Source organism: Mastacembelus armatus, chromosome 3 (genome assembly GCF_900324485.2).
Source record: "Mastacembelus armatus chromosome 3, fMasArm1.2, whole genome shotgun sequence".
Taxonomy (NCBI): Eukaryota; Metazoa; Chordata; class Actinopteri; order Synbranchiformes; family Mastacembelidae; genus Mastacembelus; species Mastacembelus armatus.
The window spans coordinates 25,949,903-25,972,080 of NC_046635.1; the positions used below are offsets into that span (position 1 = coordinate 25,949,903).

Genomic DNA, 22,178 nt, shown 5'->3' on the forward strand with positions numbered 1-22,178 from the left:
CATGACTTTATAGTGAGAAAAATTGCAAATTACATCCAAAAACACTTTGGAAATACACAACATTCATGTTAGACATAGTTCCATTTTGAATATACAAGTCACTATATAGGGTTTAAGGTTTGAAAAGGTGCTGGCATCATAAAAATTCACAATATGTATCTTGGGGAATTTTTTAATCTGTTTTGCAGTTGCAGGAATTGATTCCTATCACTTTAACACACTCCTTTTTGCTTTGCATGATGCCAAAATAGATAAATCACATAAAACACAATATACTGTTAATTAATAAAATACAGGCAATCCAAGTAAATGTTTTATTTTGTAGGTTTGTAGGTAAAATGGCCAAAACCATTAACATATCAAGAAATGAATTGGGATTAAATAAAAATATATCTAAAAAATCTAAAAAATGTATTCTTGATGTTAAAATGCAAAATATGGTAGTGTCATGTTGTACACAGCATGCCTTTAAATTCTGCATGTTTGGCTAAATGTACTGTACTGCATATACATATATATCACATTAAATCTGCCTCTGCCTTTGTATTTTTAATACCAGCAATCTTCAATATATTATGTGTATATATATATATATATATATATATATATATATATTGAGCTGAGTTTATAGGCTAAGCATTCGATACACTGTGAGCAGAATAAAAACACCCAATGTGAAACATCCACTCTGAAACCTTGACATGGTGACAAGGAAATGCCTCGCTCCTAACAGCTCTATTTATTGAATTGTAGCGAATATTCCTGGCAGCAGGACTTTAACCAAACCCAGACTGCAGCTCACATCTGCACCCAATCAGCACAGGAGAAAACCCCTCTGTTCCTTCTCCGTTCCATTTATTCACAAAGCCCAGCACTGGGAAACAGAATGTTTATTTGAAGTAATACTTTACTCTGAACTACTGGATGGCAATATGTTAGCATTTTCATTGCCGCATGTAGAATTTGTTCTGGAGAATAGTGATGAATGGGAATTTCCTCTCTCTCTTTGCCACAATAACGTGAAACTGTATGAATGTAAAACATACATGCTTCCTTTTTTTCTCCAGTTTGCTTGTGCACATATCTCCTTGCTGAACGAGCCGTGACGCTGGACTTAAACCTACTATTATTAGTGTTTTGTGATGCCAACATGTGCTATACATTTTTTCTGTTATTTACTTTCTACGATTTATTTAACTTGTCATTTTGCAAGTGTGTGATCACTGTGGTGCTTTTGTCTCTGAAACCACTGAAAACTTTTCTATATCCAATAGAAAGGAACTACAATGTACAGAGCTGAATTTAAAATACAAAGGACATCTCACACACTTTTTATATCAAATCTTTATTTTTATTTGACTTTGTTCCCCAATAATTTAAACATTACAGGACACAGTGAACTTTTATTTACTTTCATTTCAAATTTAAGTTTGTTTCTACACAAGCTAATGAACTCCTTCACTTCTTTGACAGACAAGCCTGATGACCAGCAGAAGTTAGTGATGGAAACCATGTAAGTCAGAACCGCAGTATGAATAGGAATAAATGATATTTCACACATGTACAATAAAACACACACGCACACACACTCACTCACACACACTTTACTCATCAAGATCCCAGGCACTCCAAATTTACTAAACCTGTAATAATACCAAGCTCATCTTTAAATTTGTTGCTAGAACCTGTTAATACTAATTATTAATGATTAGTATTTTGTATGATTAATCTGGAGTGTGCCACAGGTGATAAAATTCAATGTTATGAGTTATTTTAGTACACAGCTGAACATTTTAAATTAAAAAATGAAATAAAACATTTAAAACTTTAAAAAATAAAAAAGCCTTCAACAAATCTTTGGTTTCTGGCCTTGGTCTGGTTTTCTTCTGTTTCTGTTACACTATTCTCCTTTTTGGCTTTCTTCTAGTTTGTTGGTTTTCTTGGCTCTTGACTGTTTTTGTCTGAGCTCAGGATTTCATCACTGTCATCATTTTTTTGTCTGCACCAGTGTGCAAGTTAGGAGCAGACACAAACTCCATTAGGAGCATTATAGAATTATCACCACATCCCTAAAATTCTCAGTAATTATTTAGCTAGAAACCCGAACTTCCCACATGATAAAAATTGAGTTACAGCAAAAAACGTGAACAGTTTTGAAGTTTTAAAACCTGTGATTGTGGTTCATTTTTTTCCAGCAACAGAGCACTGGCACAACATGATTAAAGGCTAAACATTATTCAGGTACCAGTCTCTAAGTATAGTGACTGCTGATTGGCTTTGCAGTTGAAACATAATAGAATCCCTGTGGAGACAGAGATAATTCACAAAGATAAAATTAACCCTTCACAAATGTTAATAAGTTGTCAGAACTATTTCATAAGAATGAGTGTCTTTAGCAATGTGAGTAGCAGGCTACTATGGATCACAGCATCAGTCTGTTGAGCAATCACAGACTGAAATATCTTAAGTATTGCATCGAATGCCATGAAATTTTGTGCAGACATTTATTGTCCCCAGAGGAAGAATTACTGATACCCAAGTGCCTCAATGGGGTTGACATATTTTTTAACTGTAAAATTTATTTCCATATTTTTTATTTTTATTTTTACTTTATCTAATTTACTTTTTCTTCTCTAAAAGGTTAAACTGTCTCAACATATATTTGTAACAGATATTGATACCCATAGATCAGAGGGTAAATTCTAATGATCTCCATCCTTTTCACCTCGCAAAATATCTCAACATCTACTGGACAGATTCGCACCAAATTTTGCACATGGCATTTATGGTTCCCAGACAATGACGCTTAATCACGTTGATGATCTCCTGTCTTTTCATCCAGTGCCACTGTGACGTTGATATTTGTGGTTTTGAGTGATGTCAACAGATTTTGGATGGACTCATTAATTTTGGTACAGACACTGGCAATAAATTGGAACAGACAGAATTTTCCTGTAGCACCATCATCAAGTCTTGTTTATGATCAAATAGTTGCAAAATATATGACATTCCCATCAGCCTCAGCTGTACTTTTTGTTAAGTGCTATTAAACAAATTTAGTGCTATTAAGTGTTCTAGCATATTAAATTAAAATTATGACTGTATTAAACATGTCTAAAGAAAAGATCAGTGTGTTTGCATGTCATTGACCATGTTTTCATAGGAATTAGCATTTAGTACATTCTTAAAATAGCTGCAGACTTTTAGTGTGGTTGCTAAAAAAGTTAGATGGAACCAAATTTTGAAGTAATATAATCACCATAATAAAGTTACACTGCATTTGGTTGTTTTAGATTCATAGCCCTTCACTAGGCAGCTGAAGTGGCACACTACTGAAAGTATTTTGACACATAGTAAGATAAAGTGGTGTAATCTATGGCTATATTGGTATATACAGTGTGTCTTCAGGTTATTTCATGGGGAACACCAACTCATCTGCATTTCCTGTCACATGGGCTTCTTTTGTCAAAAAAAAAAAAAATCATTTACAACCTGCACACCAACTAAATGTCGTCACTCTATCCTTTCATAGTCCTCTGTCCTGTATTCCCTTTTTTTTTAACCTCTTTTCCCCCTTCCTTTCTTCACCTCCTCTACCCCTGCCGTCTTTCATTTAAATATTTCATCCGGTTGTCTTGCGGCTTCTGTGACTTGCCAAGTGTCATTTAGATCTCTGGGCCCGACACTAAAGTGGAGCACGGAAGTCATTTTTAGAGGCGTGTGTGAGAGAAAGAGAGAGACAGAAAGAGAAAAGGAAAGGGGTGGGATGAGAAGGAGATGCAGCTTGGCTGGGCTCTGAGACGTCGGGTGGTGATAAGAAGTGAAAAGGTGGAGAAGACATGGGAGTGATAACTAATGTACTTCCTGTGTACTTCCTTTTCTCTCCTGTCAAACCCTCCCACTGCCCACAACCCCTGTGTTCTTCAGCCCAAAAGATATAACTGATGTGTTGTGTATTGTGTGTGTGTATACACCTTGGGTGAGCTGATGTGTGATTGGGAGTTGGTCTGTGTGTGAATGTGAAGATTTTCATATATGTGTCGGTCAAACTGATGAACAGAGAGAGATGGCTTACATGGAGAGAGGTGTGTGAGTGAGTGAGTGAGTCACGCTGTGAGGAATGATCAGGACAAGAGGAGAGAACGAGGAAGAAGAGGTGAGAGCTTTTAGTTAGCCAAGACTGATGTGTTCGCTCCTTAAACAGAGGACAGATGTATCTTTACGCTTAAGTATGTGTGTGTGCATATGGTCTCTCATACCCGTTTAGATCGGTGTCTCAAGTTCAGGTCAAAAGCAACGGATCACAAAGAATGACCTTGCAAATCTCTGCACCATCCTGCAAAACAAAGAAAAAGAAGCAGAGAGAGCGATAGATGAGACTGTGACCATGAAGTACCAATGTGAGTCGTCCTCTTGTCTTTGCAGAAGCAATGGGTCATGTTGTAGTTTAGATTGTAGCTGTGAAAACATGACGACAAACATGGTTTGGCTTTTAACACATTTCATATTTCACATTTTTAACACATTTCTCCCTGCGTTGTCAGGTAGCTCAGTCCCCTGCACTGCCTCACGTTACAACACTAAAAACTACAGTATAATACAGTAGAAGCAGTAAAATCACATCAACAGTACATTCTTATTTTCCTGCACAGTGGGCTCTTGTCATCCAATGTAAAAATGAAAGTCATGCTTCTGTCGCTACGCGTAGGTCAACAGTATGAGCTTAGCATATTTTATATAGTGAGAAATGATATGAAGAGACAGAGGTATGAAGAGAAAGACAGAGATTTAATAGTTTAAATGTGTACTCATACAAATAGCTAATACAGTAACTACTCACTTGACCACTATTCGTTGTGCAACATGTAACTTTTCTCAGCTGCCCACATCCTGGCCAATTATCAGACATGATGACTAACCCCTATGTAGTAATCTTATCTCTGTGTGCTCCTGGACCTGATCACTCCATTTCTGAGATGTGCATGTCTGAGGAGGTGTTCTTATCCCAGGCCACTAATGCAAAACTATCATCAGAGTTGTCCTTGCATGAAGACCAACACTGCCCAACAATTGGATATGTATGTCTCTTTCGGTGTCTATGGTAAGATGCGTAACTTTAGAAATGGCAGTGAAAAAAATCAACTAGCCAGGTGCAGTAATTACAAAATTGAATTAAAACCTCTTAAAGTGCCCCAGTCAGTATAAGGAATTTGAGTGATTTGTTGTATTACATGTTTTTAGGCAAAATAGGATAAGGAAATAGAATTTCATTATAATTAACAAATTTTACAGTTTATTTCAGGAAAAATTAAAATTGGCTGAATTGGGCCTGAACACCACACAGTGTAAAAATGTCAAAACCAGCTATTGGTTCAGTGCCACTCTGTGTCAAGACACATGCTTTGATGTGTTTTTCTTTTGTAACTTAGCCCACAGGTTCCCAACCAGAGGGTTAAGAGCCATATACTGTCCGTGGTCATAACATGCCTGTAAGGGGTCATGAGATGATTACTGAAGCAGGAAATAACAAAATCAAAAATGTTCTACATGAACATCTGTTTATTATTTCTCTACTGACTCATTGGCAGTCTCTCTCTCTCTTTCTCTCAAGTACAGGCCTCTGGTTCAACTGATGAGAGTATCACCCATAGCCTTTCTGTGTTCCACACAGGTAACCAGCAGTGCTGGCATGTTTTACAACCTTTACAACCATCTGTAATTGGGCAAACAGGTCCGCTGTTTCCAAAAAAAAAAAAAAAAAAAATTGTGTCTTGTTTACAAAGCACATCTGGACAGTTGTCTCTGGCACATCATGTGTCCTGCAAGACCAAACCACCAGGGACACACACAGTAACACAGATTTCTCTCAAAACTCTCCAGCCTAACTTGAGAAGCAGATGTTATTCATATTTTTTGCAGTTTTTAAAAGTTATAATTGGTTCACCTTTTGAAATTTGGTGTGCAGAGACAATATGAAAGACCTCACCTAGAAATGGAGGAGAGGCGAACCATTTACACTGCACATTATTGGGATTCTCACATAATCCCGCAGACCCTGTCATTATCTTGACTGAATTATCAGAAACAATTTATTTAATATTTAATCAAAACATATATAATTATTACTGTCATTTGTTGGCTTCATTTGGTCAGCAAAGCAGAATTCTGTAAAATTACAATCAGCATAATTGTGGTATTATTGCCCAAACCTCTTAAAATCCAAAAGGTTAGAATCTTTAACATAACAAAGTTGATCTAAATATGATTAATAACAAAGCACATTCAGAAAAATAAATGATCTGCCCCACCTTTGATTTTACTTCTATCTTCCTTTGTCTTAACTGAAAAACACTGATTGCTGCCACTCTGAAATACACTTTTTGAGTTACAGGCCTTATTATAAACTGTTGTACAGATCACACAGAAGAAAAGAGAAAGTTTAAAGGATCTCTTATGTGAAAGTAGCTTAAAGTTAGATATACTCACGTTTGGCCTGGTTATGATTTAATTTGTCTATGTTCTTTTAAATCTGTTTTCATTTGCCTCACACACACGCACACACACACAATAATTGACCTGTGTGTTTCTCTGTGTATAAGAGGACTATTCTGCTTGCCAGGCTGCTCACTCACCCCACCCATTCCCCCCTCCACCATTTGTGTGTTTGACCTTTCAACTCCGTGCTTAACCCCCAGGAGAAGAGCTCTACTCTCTGATGCACCTCTGTACATACATACACACACACACACACACACACACACACACACACACACACACACACACAGATCCATCCTTTGAGCGTGGAGATTTTGCCTTGCTCGGCTGACTCCGGTCAAGCCTGTGGTCATCCACAGTAACAGATAAAAGGATATATCACTTCCTCAATCCCTAAAACCACAACTGTTGGCTGCTGGATGCACAGACACACACACACAAATACACACCAGGCATTGAGCCTCTGAGTCCTCAGCTTAGTACTTGATCCTCTCTGTGGGAGGTTGACACTTCAGAGGGAAAAGCTTCACAAACTCCTTTAGAGTACACACACAGAGACTCACCACAGAACATCCCTGTGAGATCCTGAAACTTCAGAGGTCTGTACATGGTAATCGGCTGGTCAGTATCTGTTTACTGTCAAGGACGCTGTGTCCTGTTTCCTCAACCATCAGTCATCACGATCATCGATGAAAATCCACATTTCAGTGTTTGATGTGCAGGGGACACATCAAGAAAATTACAGCAGGAAACAATCTTCCATGTCACTAAATATCCTAAAGCTAGAACTACTCGCTGTCTGCAGAAGTAGAAAATCATTTGAGCATATTGACCTCTCCTCTCACCTCCCCTGAGGTAGGGGATTGTCAACCGTTTTAGCCCAGCAGTGAAACCCTAATTCAAACAGGCATGGAACAGACGTGGTTCCAACATGGATGTCAAGTTAGCTACCATCTTTGTGGGGCCCCAGGGCACCTGACCGCTAGTTTGTAAGGGAGAAAGTGTGGCCACTGTAACCCGGGTGCCTGCATTTAACACAGTAACCTATCTACTATGTGTGCAGAGCTGTGGACAAGGATATGGATGTTAGTTCAATGTGAGGTCAATGTGAATTTGTGTTAGGGTGGGGAGGGGGTCTAAAGCCTCATTTTAACTGACATATGTTTCCCTTGTAGCTTTATTGGCAGTGAATATTTTTGCAGATAATGTCTACATGTGCATATTGCATTGGTCATGGACAGACTTTTTGGGACCCCGATTATAAATACTTATGATGACCCTAAAATTGTTGTATTATATCCAATCCTATTATAGTAATTTAATACTCTAACCTAACCCTCACAACTGTAAAAGGACACTCCTACTGTGCACACATGCTACACTTTTTTGACACTTAGCTTGTTTTGTAACAGTGGAACAGGTTAACATGCATATACAGAATCAGATGTCCCATGTGTCACATCAGGGTCTCTCATAAACAAGACTACATCTACATTGTCACAGAGGACAAATGTCTTCTCATTTTCTCTCTCTCTTCCTCTACTTCACTTTCTGTATCTCTTTACCACCATTACATTCATCGGTCTTTCCTTCCATTTAGCAGGTATCTTTTACAGGGTAGTGGTGGGGTGGAAGTGGGTGGAGGAGGGAGGCTTCGGCATAACAGCAGGGAGAATGTCACGGTAAGATAAACACCGGGTGCAGCTGAAGTGGCTTTAGGCTGACGTGACAAGAGTATCGGCCCTTGATTTGTATCCACTGAAGCTCTCAGTGTGGAGTGGCTCCCACAAACTTGCCATACATCCTGAAATATACAGTATTTGACTCCTGAGTGTTTCTATAACCCAGTGCTATGTTTTTATATTGCCAGCAATATCATAATAGACTAAGGTGCTAATGGTAGCAAGCTAGAAGAGCTAATATGAGAGGTGGTTAATGTTTCACCTGATCCATCAGAACCTTTCATACAGAAACCATTTGTTAGCACTGTATTGTAACATCACAAGCATAAAGAACTGCTGCCTGAGCCAACTGTTTTATTATGTTAATCCTGTATGGAAATTTGTCAAATGTCATCTTTTGATAAAATCCCTCTTGGACTCTGCCAGTTACCGCTATATTTGCAGCCATGCAAGTACGCAAGCATAGACTATGGCTAATGGGAAAGGGGGAAGAGACCAGGAACAGTGATGTCAAAGTGTTTTCTTAACCTGGCAAGTAGAAGATGCAATAAATAATCTGGTGTTGGTTTTGGTTCTCAAATTTGGCATTACAAGTTAGGCTCTGAGTGTGCCAGCTCTAAAAGAAAAACTATAGATTATTCTAACTATCAGCTATAAACAACCACCAAAGCTTACAGCTCTACCAGTTAAACCTTGACCTATTGTACTTCCTGTAGTTTTGCGCCATCACACTTTTCCTGTGCAATGAGAGTTTCCTTTTAGAGGGTTCTCAAGCTAAGACCTTAAGGCCAGTCTACACCTCTGGAAAGTAAGACAGTAGATTCACTGCTCGTTAGCCTGCCAGCTTGTGAATACTATCACCACTGTCCTGCAGAGTTTGATGAGAATACCTGCTGTGGTTTGATTCATACTTAAGACAACTTTTAGTACCCGTTAGTTTTACTAATTGTTTTGCATATTGATTTAAATACATGTCATCCCCAGGTCATTTCTTATTTCTGCAGCTGTCATGATACAACATATATGCAAGATGGTATATTTTGTTTAGTTTTTATCCAAGCATCAACACAATTATCACAACATTAAAAATGTCTTGACTTACCATCTTTATTTAGCCTACAGCTTCATATTCTGAAAGGATGAAAGATAAGATACTTTCCTTCCAGGCCAGCACAATCCTGTTAGTGTGCTGTGCATTGTTGTGGCCTGAAGGGTGCACATACACGAAAAGCCAAAAAGTTTTGTTTGTTACTCTGAGAGGTTATATTTGTCAGAACCCCAGATAAGCACACACTCACATAGTGTAGTTCATACAATATTCTCTATTAATAAAAAAGGCATTTGTGGTGCTAAATGAACTACAGTAAACTTTAACTTGAACTGATTGGAATAGAGGCTGCTGACTGTTTTGAAAAAAATGTGAACATTTTAAAAGTAAACTAGTTCAGGAATATAGATGAAAATAAAATGAAACACTCGTTATAGAAAGAGAATTTTGGAATTAAATGCTGCTGCACTAATATCTGCAGGCAGGAGCAGCATCAGATGATTTTTTCCCTCCTATTACTGCCTGTAGGTAAATGTTTTAAAGCCACATATGTCAGTAAGACTGCACCACCCTTCCGGCTTCCTTGTGTCTCCCCAGATTTTCTTTTTAAAATACACAACCGCATCCCTTCTGCGTAATCTGATTGTCTTTTTTCATTTGCATGAAATAATACTCTTTCTATCTCTTTCTCTCTCCTGTCTTCCTTTTCTCCTAGAAGTGAGTGGTGGGTTTAAACAAGGAAGGCTTTTACACTCATTTGTTACAATTGCAATTGGTCCAGTTTTGGTTTTATGCTGATAATATGCTCATTTACTGTCATGCTATAAAACCTGTCAAAACCAGTGACAATTTCAAATTTGCATTTATATGAAATTAAACACAGATATATTTGATTTGATTAAGTGCCTAATAAATGCTTTTCACTTTGATGATGTTGATGTGTGGAAAGAAAAGTGTGTGGTTCTACTTATTGTTGACAAATCCCATGAAAACACCAAAATCAATAATGACCTAATCCTCATAACAAGTATTGCCTGTGTAGCCAAAGCTCAATCTAGCTTATTTCCCCGTACAACAGGGCTCCACTGTTATCCAAAACATGATTTACAACTCACTGAGTTGCACTGATGCACTGTTTAAAAAGTTTCCAAATATAATAAATACAAGTACTGTACTTTTTATATTTACCTAGTTGCAAATACACTGTTGTAGCATTCAAAATCCTTATTAATCCATAGCTGAAAATAACCTCAATAAATCCAATAAATACTTGTTTGAGAAAAGTCTGCTAAAAAAAAACTACAGCTGACTTCAGAATATTCTCAGCCATTTTAAAGAACTACTTCTGCACGCACACATATAATAGGAAAACTAATTGATAATAATAAATGAACAGTGCTATGTCAACATTTTTGCATGTGAAGGCTACTATAAAAGATTCAGTATGTCTCAAAGGTGAAGTCATGCAATTGGAGACTATAAAAGGTAAAAAGAGTGATCCCTGTATTCTTGCCACATATTGCCTCAAATAAATAAGATAAAGAAAAACAGGTAACTGGTCTTTTTTTATTTAAAGAGGAACACCCTAGGGCTCTCAAAGGAGCCCTGGTGGTCCCTGAACCTGACTTTGAGAAACCACTATTTTCAAGCAGAGAAACCAATGAAGTACAGTAATGGAGTGTAGTGGCCTGAAGTGTAGCTATGAAGTCTTCCCTAATGACTCTAGCACATGTGTGTCTGGCTTTCAGCCCTCTCATTAACGTCACTGGACACTGTATAGTCTGTGGCTGTGTGTGTGTGTGTGTGTGTGTGTGTGAGAGAGAGAGAGAGAGAGAGAGAGAGAGAGAGAGAGATAGAGAGAGCGAGAGACACTGCTGTTTGCCAGTGTAGCTAGGCTTAGAGTGCTCCGGTGATCTCATCTCCTCTTAAGTTTGCTTACCCTGTGGCTGTGTGTACGTGTCTGTGGCTGTGTTTTTACGTGCATGTGCAAACACACACACTTAGAGACCTTACTGTGTACTGCATGTAGAAGAGTATACTTCATGCATAGGTAATATATGTCTTTCATTCTCCAGGAACATGAAGGATGTAATGTTTCCTCTCCTTTTATAGAAGGTAGCTACCTTTTTCTTCATTTTTCACTCAACAGTAAATGTTTAGTAAATGTTTCTATTTCATTTTTGTTTCATATACAGATGTTGTGACTGTAGTTTATGAAGAAGCAGGACCTGTGTGTGTGTGTGTGTGTGTGTGTGTGGTACATAGGGTGGTTTGCTCTGTGGAAGAAGGAATTTCCCCCAGCAGTCCCCATCAGTAATAGTGCCTGTAATGAGCTGCAGCTGTCAGAGTGGTTTCCGCACACACATGCACACTAAACACACACACGTACACAGTGAGAAGGAAGCAGTGACTCACTCAGCAGTGCGCCATCACACTGTACGCTGATAAACAGTGTAACTCATCAGACGTGCATCAGACATTAGGCACAAACATTTCCTCAGAAATACCTACTCCTTCTAAAAATATCTGAGCTTTTGAATTTACTTAACTGTTTATGACTTGCTGCACAAGTAAAAACACACTAAATTGTGTGTTTTAAAGATAAAAACACATTTACCAAGTTCTTATCATGACTGATCCGCTATTGTATTTGGTTTATGTAAAATATTTTACATAAAATTAACCTTATTTGGTTTAATCATCACCCTGCAGGAGGGGGCATATACATCAGTTTTGCCAATCAAATCATGCTATAAGACAATCCTCATTCTTGTTGTTCATCATAAGACCTAAAGAGCTATCTCATGGGTCATAAGTGTGTATTCGGATATCATCAAAACCTATAATTTACAATTAGGCATGGCCAATAATTTACTCAATTCTTAACATTCCCTTCCGCCTGATGTAATGATCAGGATGAAGCAAGCTAAAGACGCTCCACTCACTGCATCTTCAACCCCCTCAATGTTTTCTTTTATCTGGAGTCCTGCAGACTCCGGGAAAAAAGCACAAAGAGCTCAATCACACTTATTGATGTTTTATATGAATTTAGCTTTCATAAGAATTGAGGTGCAGAGCTTTGTGTGGTGTAATGTAGTCATTTCAGTACTTTGTCTCATTTATCAAATGTGCAAGCTCAGTTTTCTATACTGGATTTTAACAAGGTCAGAAGATGAAAAAATAGGTCCATTTTGAAATGATTGTTTTACATATACTGAAGTGAGGACTATTGGACACCAACCAATGAAAACATAGAGCCATTTTCAATGAAACAAGGATAAACTGTAATAATTGACTTTGTTTAAACATATCTTAAACCTGACTTCTACTGACATTTTATTTTGTAATGTTGCTTGCAGCATTTTCATTATATTAAGACAATGATGCAAGCAGGGCAGTGTGTTATGATTTTATTATGGCAATAGAGATCAACCGTGAATGATGAGTCTTCATTTATGTGTTTTTAATCACATTTAAAACAGAACATTAGCAGATGTGTCGATTTATAATATCACATAATTGCAATTATGTTTATTTGTAATATTTCAATAAAATACACATTGATCTGTAGCTGCTGATTCAGGCTATAAGCTATTATTAGGGCTACTGACCCTCCCTAGACCTTTACTGGCAACGACCAACCAGGACTCCCAACTAATGTGACCTTTTCCCCTAAAAGCAAAAATCTTAATCACTGAAATACAAAATTCAGAGAAAGATCTTAAAAATAGCACATATAACCAACCCAGCAGAGCTCTAGCTTTGTTTTTTTACTGACCCCACCCACGGTGACCTCTGCCAATTTTTATGTCATTTCATTCTAACTTTGTAGATCAGACTTTAATTTTGAAATGCGGACTATGGGACAGTGATGAATAGGCTGCATCAAGGAGGGCTTAAATTACCCCTCTCCCTGGTGGCAACACTGACCGCAAGGAGAGGTGTATGAATGTGTGTGTGTGTGTGTGTGTGTGTGTGTGTGTGTGTGTGTGTGTAGTGACCTAGTAACAGCAGACAGAGAAAGAAAGAGGGCTGGTCAGCACTTGCCCTCTCAACCCTGCTAGCTCCGCAGCACACCCAACAAGGCAGGAGGGAGGGAGGACACTGGGGAGGGAGGGGAAGAGAGAGAGAAAGAGAGAGAGCATCCACTCTATCTTTTTCAGCTCCTCTTGTCAATGCATTGTCTTGTTTTTAGTGGGAGTTTGGAACTTTTAAAGTTGTTTGAGGAGAATCTAACCCTGGCCTCTTTTTTCTTTTTCATACAAATAATGCCTTTTCTTTTTTGGTGAATACTACAACCAGTGGTCTGTCTTAGGCAAGATGAGGTTCGGAGGTTATTCAGATATTGATATTAAGACTACAGAATAAACTAGTCTATCTGACATTAAGGTGAGGATGGCAGGAGAGTTTGACCAACAGCCACAGGCACAGCCTAAAGCTAAGAGAAGAAAAGCAAAAACAGGGCACAAAAAGTCAGATTTCTGAGAGGATAGATGAGGTGTTAAAACTAAGGGGTCTTGTGCACTTCAGTTTATCCTTTTTTTATAACAAATCTACTTTGTGCAACATTCTTTTTGACTCACGTGGTCTTTTTCTTGATACTATGAGAGCGACACTTGTTGCTAGTAAATGTATTGTTCTCACAAAATATATAGCACAAAGTTTATTTATCAGTCACTGTCCTGAAATGTTCAGTGATGCTGAGACCAGATAAAAAGATTCAGTGCCAGTGACACAGCTTGGGGTTTAGTGGATGTACAGTATATCATACTATTCCTTTCTTTTTTCATTTCCTGCGTTTTGTTCCAAGCTGCTCTGCCAATTGTCCCTCCCCCTGCTCTTTATCCACTCTACTAGAAACCACTGTGCCGTGAAGCCGGTGCGCCACGCTGTATTCCATGCCAAAGTGATCGTCGTAAAAGGAGAAGAACAATAAGAAGAACAAGAAAAGGAAGAAGACTAAATCGCAGATATTGTGGAACTCGGAGATAAGTCACATTCGTTGTGGTCTAAACGTTCTACTGTTTCTACTCAACAGAACACATCTATTTGCGTTTTGAGAAGGGGGCAGACATTTACCAAAGTCGAATCTGGACTGTGAAAAAGTTCCTGCAGCTGAAAGATTATGATACTGGAACTTTAAAACGAGCATTTACCAGTTGCAATTCGGAATGTGTGAATTAAAGAGATTTTTCTCGTGATCCCCAATATGATAAAAAGAATGTTGCCTCAAAATATCAGCTTTTAAAATGAAATATTTCTGTGTGCGCGCGTGGCTGCCAGTGCTTAGATGGGGTCTCTGCATAACTTATGTCAGTTTCAACTCAGTGTTGGCTGCTGATTACTACACAACGTCAGTAACAAAACAACATGATCGAATTTGGACTCACCCCCTGCGGCGTGCGAGCCTAAACAATACCATGCAGTCCCCTGCGTCCGTGGAGAGACGTATTGGAGTTCCGACTTGTGCGTAAAGACAGCAGCGGCAGAAAGCAGAGGCAAGGTCCCGGTTTCCTCAGTGCAGCCCGCCTTTACCACACACACATGCACGCACACGCACGCGCGCACACACACGCGCACACACACGCACACACACACACACACACACACACACACACACACCACCCGGAAGGAACACCGGCATAAATTACTGACCTATATGCGTAAAACAGAGGTTTCACACGCACACACACGAGATGGTAATGTCATCGGTGTATGAGTCCGGACATACAGTTACTATGTATGTGTGCTCTTTCTTTAAGCTCTGCTTTTTAATTGGTGAATTCTGTATTGTCATTTTTGATAACCTTCATTCCTTTTTCTATAACCAGCCTATGGCTCAAACACTCAAATATGGTTTATCCAAGCGCTTGTCATAATATTCCCGTACGAGTCTTTCCTTTATAGAGCCCGCGTCCTATAATTCCAGCGAATTTTAATGTTTCATGTCACCGGAATTTTATTTCACTCTATGATGTAGATTATTTTTAGAGAGAAGAAGTAAATGTGTGCCTATCAGCGCGACGGGAAAAGTTGCAATCAAAGACAAGAGAGTTAAATTAAATTAGTTTTAATATCAGTGAGCTCATGGAAACGCAGCAGACAGGAAAGCAGCGATATACTGTAATATTTATTATATAGGCCCACTGGCCAGAATGAACAATATATGGATTTGACGTGTTATTTATTTGGTAATGCAGTGGTTTTCTTGTGTGGCAGAGACAAGACACGAATTAAATAATGATGATTTGATCTTGTTTATTTAAAAAATGCCATTGTCCTTTTTCATTGCAGAGGTAAATTAAAACAGGCGACGCAGTTCTGCGTTGTGCACATCAAACATAAAAAGTTCAAAGATACCAAGTTTTCTTCTCGTCACAATTAATCGGAAACTTCTAAAACATAATGTGGATGACAGTATAATCCATTGGTGACATCAGACTGAAAGCAAACTGCACAAACGGACCCAGAATTACACCTCGAGTGTCCCTGACTACAAACTGACTCCAGACAGTTTGATACCTCGTGGAGCTGCTAGTTTTTTAAAATGACTTTCTCTACTACAGCTCGGTCCTTTTCTTGGCATTTTAAGTCCAATGCAACAAGATTTAAGGGTCTGCAAAGTTGGAAGTAAACTGCATTTAAACCGTGAATCAGATATAAATGATCAGCGAGACAATCTCTGTCACTCTCTCACTCACTCACTCACTCACTCACTCTCTCACTCACTCACTCACTCACTCACTCACTCACTCACTCACTCACTCACTCACTCACTCACACAAAACAATCAGCGTCGAGGTTAAAACTGTTATTATTATGTTGTTTTTGTTTCATTAGGACATTTTGAAATACACGGATAGGCCTAAGTCACACGCGCGCACGCACACACACTCAGAATGTGTATGTGATGATAATGAAAGGTGGAAAATAATCGCCATAACACATAAGTTATATGGCACTGACACAAGCCATTTACCGACTTTGTATTAGGTCACACTACTAACTTATTAGTCTCAACTCTAGGATACTTTGCCGTAGTGACTTTTTTTTACACATCTATGGTCGAAGAGAATTAAAGCCCTAAAAGTTAGATTCACCATCAAGTTCGAGATAAAAACGAACATTTGTACAAAAGCGCATTTTGGATGCGCTCTCTCCGAACACACACATCTGGCACAGCACGTACCTTTAAGTTTTTTCTACCTAAAACCAGTTCACCTCCAGACTAGTATAAATCTTCACCACCTAAATCCGTGTAGAGCACATCAGAGGGGAAACTGTCTAACGCTTTAAATTGTAGCATTACGACTTTAAAGAGGAGAACGAATTATTCTGTGATGAGACATCTGAGTTTCGCATTCATGCAACTGTATAAATCAAAGCCCCCCCTCTCGCTCTCTCTCTCTTCCAGACATAGTTCTATAAAGTGGGTGTAGTGGGTCGTGTCTGTACGTCTATATCCTCTGTAGTGAATCCAGTGGGGACGGTTCCGGACACATTCAGACAGGATTTGTCAAACAATAGTAAAGTTTAATGTTCAGAAAAGGGCAAAGGTAACCTGTTGTCCCTCCGAGTGCCATGCACGAAATAAAAAAAAACATCGAGTGCAATTCAATTTCATTAAAGTGATTAAAATAAAGAAGTGAAATGCAGTGGACTCTGCCAGATTTGAGGTTCAAAATATATTAAATGCTAAAGAATTTAGACACACTTTAGATTTTCACAGGGTGTATAGAAGTTAAGAAACGACTTCGTCTATTTCACTTCCAAAAATTAATATGAGATTTGCTCTTGTTCGCAGAATTCACCGCAACGTCCCGTATAACATTTCATTCTTATAGACATGATTATATTTAAATCTGAGTTACAGATTTTTTAACCGGGGGGGAATCACCGATAACCCGCTGAGCATGACATAAAATATTTTAGTTTGAGGAAATAAAAGTATTCCCATGTGTCAAAGTGTATTTTCTGTTCTGAAGGAGAATAAAACGCTGGAGCGAGAAGGAGAAAACACTTATAACCTTATTTAGGAAGGAAAACGCCAAAGAAAACGGAGCCCGCTCGTTAACGGGCTTTTAAGAAAGTGGACTGTGTCAGTCAGATGGAGACGAAAGGTCTCTATCGCCCGTGGGCGCGCGCGACAGTACTGTGTGTCTGCCTGTGCGTGAGTGTTATGTTTGAGCGTACAGTGTGGGGTGGGAGGGGGTGTGTTGTAGTATCGCAAGGAATGTGAGCGCGGCAGCTGTGTGTGTGTGTGTGTGTGTGTGTGACACTGATGGATGCGCCAATGGAAAGACGGACAGATGCTTGGGCGGATCTAACAGCATGCAGTGGTGAAGCGGCGCACACAGTCGCGGTGAGATTAGGGCGAAAACATCCTCGATCGGCGGAGAGTCACCAATCACCAATCCTTCCACCGAGCCCGGTGAACGGAGAAGGAACTGACGGACTCTCCGTTTCACCCGAGAAACGACACGGAGAGAAAGGATGAGGAGATCCGATTCCCTCGGCAAAACCGACGAAGAGAGCTCTTTCTCTGGCTTTTGATGAGCGTGAAAGACGAGGCGCAGCAGCACCACATCTGGCGCAGGAAACGACAGGAGGAGAGAGAAAGACAGCCTTTGGCAACTTACCCTTACTGCCCTCCCCTGTTCTTCATTCCCTCTCCAAGAAGCCTTTATCCTTTGTTTTCACCACCGTGAAGACACGCGTTCCACCCTGAGGATTGCCTGAAAAATACAGGACATTATTTTTATCCACTTTACCAACTCAGTTGAGTCCAAAAACTTTTCCTCTAAAAACTATTTCTCATTGCAAGGTGAAACACTGCGTGAAAAACGCTGCAACGAAGATTATATGAACAACTTACATGCGAACTCAGGAGGATCTGAGCTTACCTGTAAAGAACAAAGTATTTTATTCCGTTCAGCGCCAATAAAAGGGACATCGCTTGGTGAGGATTTTGCGCCTCTCCGGTCACGCGCAGGGAGGAGAGCGGAGCGCAGTGTTGGGAGACACATCTGACTCGTGTGACCGATTTAAATCAGGCCGCGTAAATAAAAAAAGGGGAGAAAAGTACCATCCGCGGCCAAGAAAGTGTTAGGCAGTAGGCGCCAGAGCTCGGCTTATCCGTGCGCTCAAACCAGCCTGCATGCATGGGAGCAGCCTGAGCCCGTCCCCTCCTCCTCCTCCTCCTCCTCATGTACATTATTACAACAAGGGAGACCCAATCAAGCACGTATTTCATCGATTCACGCACACACAGACACACACGCAGTTGCACTACCACGCGTCCACACGTGCACGCGCACATGTGCATACGCATACATACTGACTGAGTGACTTGCCCTCAGCGGATTTTTCAAAGCGCTCTCGGACAAAATAACGTAGCCGCGCAGGGCAGCGTGTGGGCGACCAGTCCCGGCGTCACCTCCTCCTCTTTTCTCCTCTACTGTCGGTCCCGAGAATTAACAAACTGAAAAAGCTGCATGTGGCTTTTTTGCTCACCACCGACAGGACTTGCCACAGGCGAATGGATTTTTATAAGATGGTTTCAGGCACGTTGCATCTGGTCCACCTCTTGGCTTTGAATTGTGCGTGATTATCGGGAGGGGAAAAGAGAGAACCTCATGGATTGCGCTGCGGAGGATCAGCCCGGAAAGTAAGTATGCATTTCCGTTCAGATCACGCTGTCAGTCTGTGTGTGCTTGTGAATTACACTGTATATGTGTGTTTTTGTTAGGCTACCATGTGCCTGCATGTCTGCTCCTCTTTCAATATGCACTATGACTGATATTACGCAGATTTCCAACCATAACCTAAAGCTTCTGAATGGCCGGCTGGCTGAGAATAAACGGGGCTAGAATAAGGCAGTGAATGACAGAAAGAGTGAGAAGGGTGAGAGAGGCAAAGGGAGAGGGAGATAGAGAGAGGGAGGGAGAGAGAGACAGGGAGCTACGTGACGCCTATCAGCGGTGGAGAGGTTGAACCGTAGAGGAGGCGCAGGGCTTCAGTTGTGTCAGCTCTTGATGTGTTGTCCCCTTGTTTGCGGACTTTTGACTGACGCGATCATTTGGTTTTATCCCTTCAAGCTTGCCTGTTGCAGTCTCCGACGCCAAGTAAAGAGGACCACACGGAGGCATAATCCGCTTTTTACCTCCCTTCTCTGTTTTTCTACCGCGGAGCTCCGTCTGTTCCTGCTCCCACCGCGTCCATCCAACTCGGAGCGGGTGAGTGAGCGACCGACGGAGAGAGGAGCCAAGCGGGGAGTCAAGCTGGTTTCTCCCCTTCGCCTTTTAAATTATCTTCGCATCTCCGGCCGCTTCACATCAGATTTCTTTTTGTGTTCGAAAACTGCACGCCCTCCGCTACTTTCACACACCCTCTCCGATCTATGTGGGAGCCCTGAGAGCGCACCCAGGGGGGAAAACTGTGTATCAAAGCTCCGCGGATCCCCCAGGCAGCCTCGGATCATCGGGGCCAGAAAACTCCCTGCCGGGCCCCCGAAGCCGACATGCCGCGGAGGAAGCAGCAAGCGCCTCGGCGCGCCGCAGGTACGCACTGGCATTGGTTTACATACATTTACCTCTCTCCGTCTCTCTCTCTCCCCTCGCTCTGTTTGTGCCCCCCTCCCTCCTGCCCGCCTCCCCCATTCGGCTACTTTTCATTGATATTGGTCTCACCCTCACCGTAATATTTATATAACTGCAGCATCTTTTGTTGTGTGGTGTAAAGTAACGAGGAAATAACAATCTAGCGCTCTGTGTGTACTTTTCACAGCTACAGTGCTCTCGGTATAACTTTTGCCCTCTCATGCTACACATACACATCCACATCCTAGAGTTCCTCTTAGATTTTCTTCTATTTTAATCAGCTGCTGTGCAACATCAGCCACTAACCTCTGCTGTAACAACTTCAGATATTTTTTAGACTCCACATTCTCCAAGTTCAAGTCCATTAGTAAACACCATAAGAGCCATTCTTTTTGTGGTCTGTGGTAGATCTGAAATGATTAGTCAGTTTATTCACAAACAGAAAATCTACTTTTCCCTTTTGATAATGAACCATTTAAGTCACTTTTTAGGGGAAATGCAGCTGTAAGGAACTTTATTCCCTGCATTTCTCTCTGTTGAAATTCAGTCTGTCTCGTTTGGAATTGCTACTTGTGCAAAACAAGACGTTTGACGACATCATCATCTGAGCCTGTGGGAAACTGTGATGGGCAGTTTTTATACAAAAAAGAAATCAATGTTGAAAGTGCAAATAAATGTAGATTATTCCTGTTTCTTCCAAAGATTAAGACGTTTACAGGTGTGAGCATGTAGTTAGAGTGGTCATCCCACTGCCTCAGGTCATAGGTCAGCCTCCACGTACCAGTGCACGCTCCTACAACAGGATGCCAGTGTGCAAGTTTTCAATGAGTTAATTTCTATTTGCGCTGTTCATTTTTCCGTCCTTGTCTCTGAGAACTTGATCATTTATGGATCTCCCTGCCTCTTTTTCCTCTTTAACACCTCCTCTTTCTCATCCTCCTGCTTCTTCGCCCCTGCTTGTAGATATTGACTGTGGAGTTAAGAATCTATACTGGAGGGGTTTGTTGGAGCCCTCGGGTCAGTTCATTGTCATGGAGGCGTTTGATGCTGATTAACCCTAAAATATCCCAAAATATTATAGAAAGATAACTCATTTATCCACATTTGTCTTATATGGTCAGTGTATGTCTATTTTCCTTTCTCTTATCAGAGAGATGTTACTCAAATATCTGGAATGTTTTCATGGCCTACCAGTCATAGTATTACATGATTTTGTCCCTGTGATATGGTGCACAGGGTTTCATAATGTGTTTTAATACACAGCGTTGACTTTTAGTTGTTTTGTATATTTTTTGCCCTATCATATCATTATATTTCTTCAATATTCACATAAATGTATTCTTACAGTTTGTTCTCAGTCGACAGCTTCTGTTTCTTTAAGTCTTCAATATAGCAGCACCTCTTAACAATTCTTGGAGATTTACCTTTCTTGTCTTTCGTCATGGTTCAATGTGTTTTCTTTGTCTCCTTCCCTTTAGTTTCTGGGAAAGACTTTTCTTCTATTGTAAAGATTATTTCACAGCTGGGGGAAGGAGTGCATACTGGAAGAGAGCTTTAATGGACAATTGCAATCTTTGATTTGACGCCTGATTGATCACCTGTCATCTGGCCGAGCCTTTGATCTGTTCATTCCTGATAAGTGTCAATAAATCACCCCTCCCTCCTGCCTTCCCTCCCTCCCTCACTGGCTTGCTCGGGTAGCAGAAACCAGGGTCTGCTGATATCATGTTGGGCCTCACAAACTTCTTGTCATTAACGCCACCATTTAACTGCATTGCTGTGTCTATTTCCCTCCTTTTATGAGCTGAGATTTCCTACTTTTTCACTCCTTCGCCACAGCTTTGATGTGGATGACAAACTTGTCTAATTTTTTATTTTACACTTCCTATTAAAGTACTGGGAGATTTTTAGTGTTCTCACCAGATCATTAACAAGACTAATCATTTGTGATCATTTTCAAAATTTGTGTATTTGAGTCAGTTAAACAAATTTTAAAATGCTTAGTTTTTTGTAGCTTTTGTCTGTTTGGAATGTGATACTGAAACACTAATTACCATTAACGGTTATTATAGCGAATGACTGATGACCTGTAACATTTTTAAGCCATGGTACCTCAGCAGACCCGCATTTTCAACTTTACCTTTTAAGCAAGTGCTGTTCCCAAACTTGCCCACAGCCCATACCTATACACACACACACACACACACACATAATTATGTGTGTGCAGTGGTGCATGCACACAAGACATGCTGCAATGACTTTGTAATACATATAAACAAGAACGCAATACTTTTCTCACACACACACACACACACACACACACACACACACACACACACACACACACACACACAC

The 22,178-nt window shown here is 40.2% G+C and overlaps 1 protein-coding gene and 1 long non-coding RNA gene across 3 annotated transcripts in view; one reads left to right on the forward strand and one right to left on the reverse strand.

The window, feature by feature from the left end:
* Positions 1-1,379: 1,379 nt before the first annotated feature.
* On the reverse strand, positions 1,380-18,385 carry LOC113122631 (uncharacterized). Its single transcript, XR_003294883.2, has 3 exons — positions 18,129-18,385; positions 17,865-17,960; positions 1,380-4,336 (listed from the first exon to the last, which is right to left on the reverse strand). It is a non-coding gene; the product is annotated as an uncharacterized LOC113122631 (long non-coding RNA).
* A 6-nt stretch (positions 18,386-18,391) lies between these two features.
* Positions 18,392-22,178, forward strand: part of tshz3b (teashirt zinc finger homeobox 3b) — a 38,277-nt gene continuing 34,490 nt past the window's right edge. The window contains exons 1-2 of one of the 2 annotated variants that reach the window (XM_026294106.2): positions 18,392-18,892; positions 19,323-19,784. In XM_026294106.2, coding sequence (XP_026149891.1) covers positions 19,745-19,784 — 40 coding nt within the window. In that variant the 5' untranslated portion in view covers positions 18,392-18,892; positions 19,323-19,744. Of the gene's footprint in view, positions 18,893-19,256; positions 19,785-22,178 lie in introns of those variants that run through there. The other variant, XM_026294107.1, reaches the window with a different exon arrangement.